Source organism: Thalassophryne amazonica, chromosome 17 (genome assembly GCF_902500255.1).
Source record: "Thalassophryne amazonica chromosome 17, fThaAma1.1, whole genome shotgun sequence".
NCBI classification, from domain to species: Eukaryota; Metazoa; Chordata; class Actinopteri; order Batrachoidiformes; family Batrachoididae; genus Thalassophryne; species Thalassophryne amazonica.
Window position 1 is genome coordinate 30,735,706 of NC_047119.1, and position 12,327 is coordinate 30,748,032.

The following is a 12,327-nucleotide window of genomic DNA, read 5'->3' on the forward strand; positions in this document are numbered from 1 at the left end:
AAACTGAAACTGGCCTTTATCATCATTTTTGCTGTTTTTACCCCATAACTCCAGAAAATTCAGTCACAGATAGTCAAAACTACACCTTTTTGGAATCATTATGATCAGATAAATAATGTGGTATAGTTTTCAATATGACTGGAGGATTTTTAAATTTGGACCTCTGTGTAATTCTTCATTGACCTCTACCTGGCTACAGCTGCCACCCTGGGATGGCTGTCATACATTTTTGTGTAGGCCATGGTACACTGAGGCTGAATTCTAAGTGTCATGTCATCACCTTAAGTGGTATCGATTAGGTCAAAACTGATGACTGGCTCATGGACTAAATTACCTTGACAGAACAACCTGTAAATTTTACTGGTACAAAACTGTTGTACGTTACATTTTAATCCACTAAATCCAACAGCAACTTTTATTTTCTAAAAATATTTTCCTCCACCACCACCACCAATTCAGTAACATCTTGTGGTCGTGCTCCCATTTTGCTCAGGGCCACCACAGGAGTTTTGGCATGGGACCCACATGTTGATCTGATTGTTCTAACACAGCTCCAACTGTGTAAGAAAAACAGGCTTCAGGCAGTCTTGAACCTGAGCTTTTTCTCAGGTGACAAGTGAGCATTATATCATATTGACATATTATAATATTTTTATTGTATTTGTACAAAGTAAGCCAATAGCAGGGGTGGTGGCCAAGTGGTTAATGCGCTTGGTTTCAGTTTAGAAGGTTCCGGGTTCAAATCCCACCCCTGCCACATTTCTCCATGTAATGTGGAGTTGCGCCAGGAAGGGCATCCGGCGTAAAACTTGTGCCAATTCAACATGCAGATCCACCTTGGATTTGCTGTGGCGACCCCAAGTACAAACAAGGGAGCAGCCGAAGGGACTTACTTACTTTACAAAGTAAGCCAATATAAGGAGTTCTGAAAAAAATAATTTCTGTTTAGAACAGTTGGCTAGATATCAGTAAAATAAAATGAGAGTTACGTATGTTCTATGAATTCTGGATGACCGCCAAAGGGCAGTACTTAGCCCCTGAATTGTTTCAAGCACATGTGGAGAGGGTCGCATCTTATACCAAAAAAGTGGGCGTGACCTGGGTGATGTCAGCGACAGTGTATGAGAGCACGTCACCCAGCTTTCAGTCCTTTGGAATCTATCACGTAGACTCCAAGTGACAACCAACTCTGGCAGTCATCCGGAATTCATAGAACCGTAATTACACACTTAACTGTCAAACTGTTTGATTCCTCCTGACCACCAGAGGGTGGTGCTTAGCACCTGGATGACTTCATATCAACAATGGTCGTGAGGAGTGTGGACTTACAAACCTCAAGTGTGGACTACCAAACCTCAGTTGCAGTATGAAGAGGCCAATAATATGGCGTCACCACAGTGAGAGGAGCAGCCACATTAACTCTGTAGAAGCGGGTGAAAGTCAGGAGGACGCTAACATTGCCTGCAGTACAGATGTCAATCAACAGAACACCTCTCAGGGCAGCACAGAGGTGGATATGCCCCGGGTTGAATGACATGTCACTGGAGGAGGCTGACGGTCATCGTTCCTGTAAGCTTGCAATATAGTGTCAACAATACACTGCGACAGTCTTTGCTTGGACAAGGCACAGCCCTTCCTGGGCCCCCCACAGTAGACAAACATAGCATCATTTTTTGCAAAATGCAGCTGTCAATTCAGCGTAACATCTAAGTGCACGAACAGGGCAGAACAGACTAGAATTAGTCTCTGTACTAGATTGTGGCACAAAGACAGATGAGGTAACCGGCTGGTTAGCATTGAAGGAAAAACCCGTCTTTGATAAAAGGTTAAGGTTCAGCCATAGAGTAACCTCTGACCCATCAGAATTCTAGCGCACACAGTTCTCAGCAATTGACAAGGCATGGAGCTTGCCAATGTGCTTTGCGGTAATAACAAGCAGGAATGCAGTCTTAATAGACAATCATCTGAGGTTACTGGCATCCAGTGGCTCAAACGGCGAAGAACATAAGCCCTCAAGGACCAATGGAAGAGCCCAGGATGGCACACATGCAATGCTCAGTGGCCGAAGCCGAAGAGCACCTCTTAAAAAAATGACATATCAGGGGGTGCAACCTTATTGAGCATCCATCCACCATAGTGTGGTGAGCAGAGACAGCAGTAACATAAACTTTAATTGTAGAAACAGAAATACCAGTGTCAAGCAGTGTTTGAAGATAGCTAAGCAACACTGGCACAGGACAACACTCAGGGTCCACACCCTGCGTACTGCACCTACGGGTTAAAAAGCTTCCATCTATTGTCATATAATGCCCTAGTGGAGGACGCAGGAGCATTCAGTATAGTCTGCATGACAGCTAGATCACAAGAGTTCAACATGGAGTTTGGCCCTTCAGGGACCACATATACAGCTGAAGGAAGACGCTCTGGATGTGGATGCGAAATGTTCCTGTCCAACTGTGACATAAGGTCCCTTCTCTGAGGGACAGGCCACAGCTCTCCACTGAGGAGCATCAGAATCATGGGGAACCATGTCCTGCCCGGCCAGTACAGGGGTACCAGTAACACTGTGTGATTGGTCATGCAAATTCTGGGTAGTGTCAGTATGATCACCGGAAGAGGAGGAAACGCATACAGTAGATGTGCTGGCCAAGGGTGAGCCAGCACATCTTGGCCCAGTGGGTTCTGTGGTTCTGAGAGAGAGAACCACCGGCGACAGTGTGTTGTGGCGCTCGAGGCAAACAGATTGACTTCCGCCTTGCCAAACCTGTCCCAGATCATTAGAACCACATCTGGGTTGAGTCGCCACTCGCCCGGCGGTGGTTTCTCTCATAAAAAGAAATCTGCAGTGTAGATCTGTACGCCCAGGAGACGCACAGCCCTGAGACTCTGCATGCGAGGCAGATCCCACTGGAGAAGCTTCTGGGCTCTTAGGGAATGAAAAGACCTGGTGCCTCCTTGATGGTTTATATGGTAGACTGTTGATGTGTTGTCTGACCGAACAAGCACATGTTTCCCCTCTAGGGCAGGGGAGAAATGGCTCAGAGCTAGGTGGATAGCCCACAGCTCAAGCACATTGATGTGCTCGAGCCTCTTCCGAGGGCTCCAGACACCCCTGATTATTCTGTGGTTCCACACTGCACCCCAGCCAGAAAGTGAGGCATCTTTTAGAATGACATCCTGGTGGAAGGATAGAGAGGCCAGAGGAACAACACGTGTTATGAGCTCCCTTTCTGCCCAGGGGCGAAGATGTCGGAAGGACTGAGCTGAAAGATGTCCAGTCCTGTGTTGATGTAGCGTGGGGTTGAGGCCCAGGCTGTTGAGCCAAATTTGTAAGGACAAGAGTCCCAGAGGTACGACTGCTGACACTGCAGTCAGTTTCCACATCAGCTAGAATAGTAGACCGTAAGTCAGTCCGGCATTCCTGCAAACATGGCAGAACAGAGTGAGAATGTCATCCACCCTTCGCAGGAAAGGGTGTTGTTACTGCCAGTGAGTCAATCACAATTCCAATAAAAAACCCCTCTTGGCATGGAGTCAAGGAGCTCTTTGAAAAATTCACAGTGAGCCCTAGCTGTGACACGTGGTGCAGTAGGGTCTGAGTGTCATCGAGTGCTTGCTGCTTGCTCGGAGCGCACACAAGCCAGTTGTCTAAATAGAGACGAATCCCTATCCCACAAGTCTGCAAGGCAGAGAGTGCTGCTGCCGTACCCAGGCCCGTCCCTCGAAGGCAAACTTGAGGAACTGCCTGTTGTGAACTAACACCAGGATGTGGAAATAGGTGTCCTTCAGGTCCACACTGGTAAACCAGTCTCCCAATCAAATTGCCTAGAGAACTTCCATTGTGCGGAGCATGCGAAAATGCTGCACTTTCACATACTGATTTAACTTTCTGAGGCCGAGGATAGGACGAAAGCCACCATCCTTTTTTGGAACTACAAAATAAGTTGAATAGAACCCCCGTAGGTGATCTGAACTGTGGACCTACTCTATGGTTCCTTTCTTCAGGAGCTACAGAATTTCCTGCCTGAGAAAAAGAGACCTCTCTGGGTCTGTACCAACTGTGACTTTTACACCATTGAACTTGAGGGGACGGCAACTGAACTGAATATTGTAGCACCTGACCAATGTGGAAATCAACCACTGATCTCAGATCAACTCCTGCTACCGGTCGAGTTGTGTCTGGGAAAAATGACCAGTGACTCTGTACTGGGTGCTAAACCCAACTGCTGTGGACCCGTGATGATATTGAGAAGCGACCATAACGGGCCTGTCCATCCCGCTGGCCATTTCTGGGTGGTCCACCCATGGGTGGTTGAAAGGTGGTCTGCTCAGAGGTCTGACGCCGTAGACCACAATCCCAGGGAGCACATCCATTAGCAGGTTGGAAGCCACCTCTGTGCTTTGGTTGGTGCCTGGGAGTGCACTGTAATTTGGCAAATTGCTCCCAAGACCTGTTAACCTGAACAGCATGCTCCAGGGTCTGTTGGGCCACCGGACCAAAAATCTGGCCTGGGACAACAGACAGGGTGCGTAGTGATCCCCTCCAAGGCTCAGACAAGAGCGATTGAGCCAACCACACCTGGCACTGGGCTATGGTCAGGGTGGACATCAGCCTGCCAAGCTCTCGTGATATGTACGCAAAAGCCAGGAGTGAAGCATAACTCAGGCTCTGTGTGCCAGTGTCAGCACCATTGTCCTGGAGAAATCGTGAAAGTGCAAGGGAAAGGTGAGACAGGGAGTTCCCCAGATGACCAATTCAAGCCACTGTGTCATAGCTCTTGGTAAGGAGGTCATCAGTGACCCTACATTGAGGTCATGGCTCTGGCCGAGCAGCATCAGCCGGTGCTACAACCAGGCTACTAACAGCACTATCCACTGAAGGCATGTGGTCTAAGCCATACTGTGGAGCACACAGAGTGCCCTGCAATCCTGTTGCATATGGGTGAAAGATTTACGATCAGGCTGGCACTTCTGCAGCTCTTCAATATATAGCAAGGACGGTGGGACACTGAAAGCTGGTTTCCAAATATCCCTAAAAAAGGCACAAGAAGAGGCAGTCTCCGTTGGAGGAGCATCTACACCAAGCCGTGATAAGGCCAACTGAATGGCCTGTGTAACAATGGACAGGCCAGACTCAGCCACCTGTAGAAAGTCACTGTCTAAAGTGTGGGAGTCCGTGGTGGAAGGATGGGGGGAACATTCCCTCTGTTCTTTGGCCCCAATGCGACCTGGCTTGCCCCACTAAATAATGACTCAAATGCCCCAATCGACATCACATCGTCATCATGATGGCTGTCAGTGTGAGATGGGGGGGCAGTTCCTCCTCACTATAATCACAGGAAGGTGCCAACTGCTTCATGACAGGAGCAGTAGAAGCTGCAGAGAAAAAAGCAATGACTTTATCTGAGCAAATTCAGAGGCTAGGTTGCCAACTTTATCTGACAAGATCAGGTCATGGGTACCCTTCTTTACTGTAGCAGTAAGGGGTTCAGCATGGGGTCACTTACGTTAGTGTGATGCCAGTGTTGCATAGGACATCTCTGCTTCATGTCTGGCCAGTCTAGCCAATCTGCCATTCAATAGCATAGAAATACAAATGAAGCAAGCATCATTCGTGAGTGCTTGTTTCAAGTGTCCATGTCCGAGACAGGATAGGCATAAAGTATGGCCATACTCTGGGCTCAGAGGCACCAGACAGCTACTGTGTGTGTGTGTGTGTGTGTGTGTGTGTGGGTGTAAAAGTAAGGGAGACATTTAGAGCAACAGTGCAACAGGGAGTGCAGACACTCACAGGACAGTGTCCAAAAATTAAACAAATTAAACATTCATATCACAGCGGTCAAGACAGTACGGCATGTCCCACAGCGCGACATGTCATGTCAAGCACATATTAGCGGTAACAATTTAAGCAACCATCGCTCATTCGTAGTAAAACTGAATTACTGACCGAGAGCAGAAGCCACCAATCGATCACCCGCAGTAAGCGGGGTTACTCACTGACAGCGAAGCGTAACAGAGTAAAGAACTCGTGGTCTTGGATACTGGACTGAATACTGGGTGACGTGCGCTCATATATTGTCACTGATGTCACACCGATCACTCCCACTATGTGAATTTGTTAGTATAAGACTTGACGTCTGCGCATACACGCATGGAATAATTCAGGTACTAAGCACCGCCCTCTGATGGTCAAGAGTAATGAAATAGAATGCCTTCTACACTTCATTACATTTTCAGACTAATTCACACAAGCAGCTAGTGTGCTTGTTTCTCAAACAAAATATCCCCAGTTCAAGCTTGCCTGGACTACATTCTCCTTTTTCTTCCATCCATCCATCCATTTTCTTCCGCTTTATCCGGAGTCGGGTCGCTAGGGCAGCAGCTCAAGCAAAGCCGCCCAGACCTCCCGATCCACACACACCTCCCCCAGCTCCTCCAGGGGAACCCCAAGGCATTCCCAAGCCAGCCGAGAGATGTAGTCCATCCAGCGTGTCCTGGGTCTTCCCCGGGGCCTCCTCCCAATGGGACGTGCCCGGAACACCTCTCCAGCAAGGCGTCCAGGGGGCATCCGGAAAAGATACCCGAGCCACCTCAACTGACTCCTTTCGATGTGGAGGAGCAGCAGCTCGACTCTGAGCTCCTCCCGAGTGACCGAGCTCCTCACCCTATTTCTAAGGAAGCGCCCAGCCACCCTGCGGTGGAAACTCATCTTGGCCGTTTGTACTCGCGATCTCGTTCTTTCGGTCATGTGCCAAATCTCATGACCATAGGTGAGGGTCGGAACGTAGATCGATCGGTAAATCGAGAGCTTTGCCCCCCTACTCAGCTCTCTCTTCACCACGACGGTCCGATACAGTGACCGCATCACTGCAGATGCTGCACCGATCCGTCTATCAATCTCATGCTCCATCCATCCCTCACTCGTGAACAAGACCCCGAGATACTTAAACTCCTCCACTTGAGGCAAGGAAACTCCACCGACCTGAAGAGGGCAAAGCACCTTTTTCCGGTCGAGAATCATGGCCTCGGATTTGGAGGTGCTGATCTTCATCCTGGACGCTTCACACTCGGCTCCTTTTTCTTATCCCCCCAAATTACAACTGTTTTGTGCTGTAAAATTTATAGTATTTTCTGTAAAGATGTTTACATATTTTTACTTTATTTTTGACAGAGTGGCTCTAGCAACCACAGCTGCCAGTTTATGTTTTGTTTTTATTTGTTTGTTTTCCATAAAAAAAAATTAACAGTGTATATATGTTCACAATATTACTCGTCAATAAAATGACTAAATCAAAGTGTTTTCCATCATTCTAGTGATCACAGGAGCCAAAATTGAACCAAACTGCAGTCTACAATGCAAATATTTAACCCCAGCTGATTACAGAGACCTTCTATGGGTAACTTTTGCTGAATTTCCAGGTGAAATGTCCTCTTTTTACATTCTCTCACAGTTGTGTAATTCATTTTGGAATAGTAAAGATGTTTAGAATATGCTGCAGTTGCCAAGAATGCCTCAAAAGCATTTTCAGGGGTGTTTCCTGTATTGTTGCAGGAATTCTTATAAGCATTATTGCAGTCAATTACATTGGCCGGAAAAAAGCCATGGCACTGTCCTTCTTCATGTTTGCCTTGTTCATGTTGCCATTGTATGCTTGTATGGGCAGGTATGTTTCTGTGTAATTTTAATCATACTGGAACAACAATGTGAAAAGAATTAAGACTGCCTCCTGCTTTGGTAGGGTGGGTGTTACAATCATCATCTTTATTGCCAGAGCCTTCATCTCTGGAGGATTTCAAGCTGCATTTGTTTACACATCAGAGGTAGTGCTACGGAACATTTTTTGCACTTTTATATTACATCTTGGATTAGTTAATTTGTCAAATTGTGCTCCAATCTGCTGCTTCAGGTATTCCCTACAGATGTTAGAGGTGTGGGAATGGGGATTTGTACTGCAATGTCTCGAATTGGTGCCCTGATTACACCATTTGTTGCACAGGTATGCAGGATATAATACTTGTTTATATTTGCCATATAGTGCTTATTTTTGGGGGGTGTGGAATCCTGTAAAGTGATTTTCAACTAGATGAAAAGCACACAGAGCACAGTGACATCACACTAACATACAACCCCAATTCCAATGAAGTTGGGACGTTGTGTAAAATGTAAATAAAAACAGAATACAATGATTTGCAAATCCTCTTCAACCTATATTCAATTGAATACACCACAAAGACAAGATATTTAATGTTCAAACTGATAAACTTTATTGTTTTAGTGCAAATATTTTCTCATTTTGAAATGGATGCCTGCAACACATTTCAACAAAGCTGGGACAGTGGTATGTTTACCACTGTGTTACATCACCTTTCCTTCTAACAACACTCAATAAGCATTTGGGAACTGGGGACACTAATTGTTCAAGCTTTGTAGGTGGAATTCTTTCCCATTCTTGCTTGATTTACTTCAGTTGTTCAACAGTCCTGGGTCTCTGTTATCGTATTTTGTGCTTCATAATATGCCACACATTTTCAATGGGCGACACGTCTGGTCTGCAGGCAGGCCAGTCTAGTACATGCACTGTTTTAATGGTCTTTTTCCTCTTTTGTCCATAAGACACGATGTCCATGAATTCCAAAAACAATATGAAATGTGGACTCATCAAACCACAGCACACTTTTCCACTTTGCGTCTGTTCATTTCAAATGAGGTTGGGCCCAGAGAAGGCTGCGGCATTTCTGGATGTTGTTAATGTATGGCTTTCACTTTGTATGGTAGAGTTTTAACTTGCACTTGTAGATGTAGCGACGAACTGTGTTAACTGACAATGGTTTTCTGAAGTGTTTCTGAGCCCATGCGGTAAGATCCTTTACACAATGATGTCGGTTTTTTAATGCCGTGCCACCTTAGCGGGCATCATGTTGGTTTTCCAGCCTTGCCGCTTACGTGTAGAAGTTCTCCAGATTCTCTGAATCTTTCTGATTATTATATGGACTGTAAGATGATGGAATCCCTAAATTCCTTGCCAATTGAACATTGAGAAACATTGTTTCTTAAACTGTTGGACTATTTTTTTAATTGCAGCTGTTCACACAAGTGGCGATCCTCGTCCCATCTTTGCTTGTGAACAGCTGAGCCTTTGGGGATGCTCCTTTTATACCAATCATGAAACTCACAATTAGTGTCCTCAGGTTCCCAAATGCTTATTGAGTGTTGTTAGAAGGAAAGGTGATGTAACACAGTGGTAAACGTACCACTGTCCCAGCTTTTTTTGAAATGGTTCCAGGCATCCATTTCAAAATGAGCAAATATTACACAAAAACAATAAAGTTTCAGTTTGAACATAAATATCTTGTCTTTGTGCTATATTCAATTGAATATCGGTTTTGAAGAGGATTTGCAAATCATTGTATTCTGTTTTTATCTACATTTTACACAATGTCCCAACGTCATTGAATTGGGGTTGTATTAAAGTATCAGGCATGTGCAGATAAAGTGCATCAGCTTTGAACAAATTCACAAACTTTAAATTATTCACATGCATTTGTAAATAATTTTCCATTTTCCTATGTATGAGCTTGCGATTGGACATTTCACCTTGACCTCTTCACCAGTCCTATTCAAAATCAATCACTCCTTCCTGTCCATAGGCCCAACATACCTGCCTACGTTTGATCAAAATCTGACTAGATCTTCTGAAAAGGTTGTTTGTTTCTTCAGCCTGTTGTATTTTGGTTCCAGGTGCTGCTCAGGACCTCCTGTATTTCCCTTGTCGGTGTACTGTGGCTCTTGCATCCTGGCTGGTGCTGTATGTTTTATCCTATCCACTGAAACATTGGGCAGAGGTCTGCAGGAGTCCAGTACACTCCAAGAAACCAGAGAGCAGGTGATGTCACAACCACCCTTTCAGCAAAGTAAGCCAGATGAGAGGCAAACCAATAATACCTCACCTATCTCAATGACAAAATGAATCTTGTGACAAGTGGGGTGAAGGCTCTTTTGTGTGGACTGTACACTGTGCTTAGGCTGTCACACAAGTGGCTCTGTGGCATAGGAGTTGGACTACCAACTTATAGGCCAGGGTTTGATTCAAGGTGTGCACTTTAACGCAACCCGTTTGTATCCTTCAATAAATCAATTTATCTACATCATCCCAGTCCATTCATGCTCTATACCCGCTTACTCAATCAAGGGTCAATTTAAATTTATTTCATTTACACAGCACCAAATTACAACAAAGCTGCCTCAAGGCGCTTCACACAAGTAAGGTCTAACATTACCAGCCCCTAGAGCAAGCACACAGGTGACAGTGGTAAGGAAAAACTCCCTCTGATGATGTTGAGGAAGACACCTCAAGCAGGCCAGACTCAGAGAGGTGACCCACTGCTTAGGCCATTCTACCAGTTACAAGGTTTCTACCAAGCTAAAGAACAGTAAAACAGAAAAACCAAAATAGCATCAAAACAAAGTGCATTACTGAGATGATCACACAGTCATTGGCATGAGGTCGTCCAGTGCCTGGGATGCTGAGGCCAGCCTTGATCCATCACTTCATCATGTAGGAGTACATTCCAAAGCACACTGCATTGTGCTGCAGCAGCTTCAGCCAGGGCATCTTGTGGTCAGTCAAGAGCCCTGTGGTGCACAGCCATCAGTCTTGCATGATGTCATCAGTGCTTTGCGCAGAGAGAAAAAGAGCAGAATCAGTTAGTCGGAAATACTACACCTAAGGTATGAGTTCACCAGCAGTAAATCGACAGGGAAACAGAGAGAATACTGAGGTAACTGGCAGCTAGCCATGAGCTTCACTAACAGACCCAAAATTTAGATGAAGGGAGGGTGAGATCTGTTCTGCTGCTAATAAGATGAGTTAAAGGGATAGGAAGCATAGTTCCATACTATGCCAGTAGCCACACAGGTGGGACAATAGATGTGTCTTCAGTCTGGACTTGAATGTCTCTACGGAATCTGACTGTTTTATCTCTGCAGGGAGATCGTTCCACAAAACAGGCGCATGATAGGCTTTGTGTCCTGCAGACATTTTATTTATTATTTTCACTGCTCAAACTGCATCAGGAGAGATTTTATCTTCATAAACAGAGCAGCATAATCACACCAATTATGCATTCAACTTTATCACCCTCAGAATAGTGTGCAGCAGCTGTGCAGACTTACATTAGCAGCACCCAGTAATAGCTGGGGTGGGATAACCATATTTTAGTATTTAGGATTCAGGGTTTTCCTCAGACATTTTAGTATAGCGGTGCTGTTGGCAACTATCACCCAAAGAGCACGTGCAATGCTTCCACTCAAGGTCCCATCCAACCTTGTGTCCTGAAGTCCTAAGACATAAATGCAGTCTTGTAGCGCTGTTTCTGGTCTGACTCTGTGCTGAATTGTTGATTTGTGAAATTTATATAAAATGTTTATGTTTCATTGACACACTGTATACAGGTTACGAGATGTGCAATAAACGTATTTGAAAGAAAAAAGAATGTACAGAAAGACTATTGAAAATGTGAGAGATTCCAGACTTTTTTACACATTTGGTGCATAATTTTCAATTTGAAAAGTTTGAATTCCCAAGTCACAATATCACCAGGCTGGGGGCATTCACTTCAAAGTGTTAAATTCTCACCTTGTTCTTGTCCAGCTTCTCCTGCTCCCCTCAAAAAAAATGGAAAAGAATGGAAAAATAACCCCAAACATCATCCTTTCGATTAAAAAAAAAAGGTGCGCAACAAGAACATGTCACATGTTATTTACCATCCCAGTTATCAACACATCATCAAAGTATTCATGATTGTAAGTCTATCCACGTACATGCAGTAATAATTAATGGTCGCTGATGTATTTTATTGCAAATTATTCCTCTCACTCTGCGAGTCAGCAGAATGAGAGGAAATGTCTTACTCCACATTTCTCAGTGTGTGATGTACATTTTAGGAAAAGCAGAAGCATCCCAATGGCTGACAGTGAAAAAATGCTGCTACGTCCAATAACCAAATGTCTGAGCTTTCAATCGAAAGTAGTGACTTACAGAGGATGTACAGACAGGAGGCGATACACTTCAACCCGAAATTTCTGTCAGATTTTGGATCCTAACATATGCTGATGCTGCTGTTTGTGTCGTAGAATGCTATTTTACTACCACTGTGAATGCGCACGTGGAATGTCTCCACGACATTGTTTTTACAGGCTGCCTGAACACACAGATGTATTTCTTACACTGGAAAAAGTCAGAATGTTATTTTCAGCAGATAATGGCCTTTCTATCTAACATGACAGAATCATGAGAGAACTTTGTGACGAGCTGATGACAAAGCTGC

General features: G+C 44.9%; 1 protein-coding gene across 1 annotated transcript in view; it reads left to right on the forward strand.

Annotated features, from left to right (window-relative positions):
* Nucleotides 1–12,327, forward strand: part of LOC117530083 (synaptic vesicle 2-related protein-like) — a 33,369-nt gene that overhangs the window by 15,496 nt on the left and 5,546 nt on the right. The window contains 6 exon segments of the mRNA XM_034193018.1: nt 7,315–7,419; nt 7,553–7,664; nt 7,740–7,821; nt 7,908–7,997; nt 9,740–9,759; nt 9,761–9,912. Coding sequence (XP_034048909.1) covers nt 7,315–7,419; nt 7,553–7,664; nt 7,740–7,821; nt 7,908–7,997; nt 9,740–9,759; nt 9,761–9,912 — 561 coding nt within the window.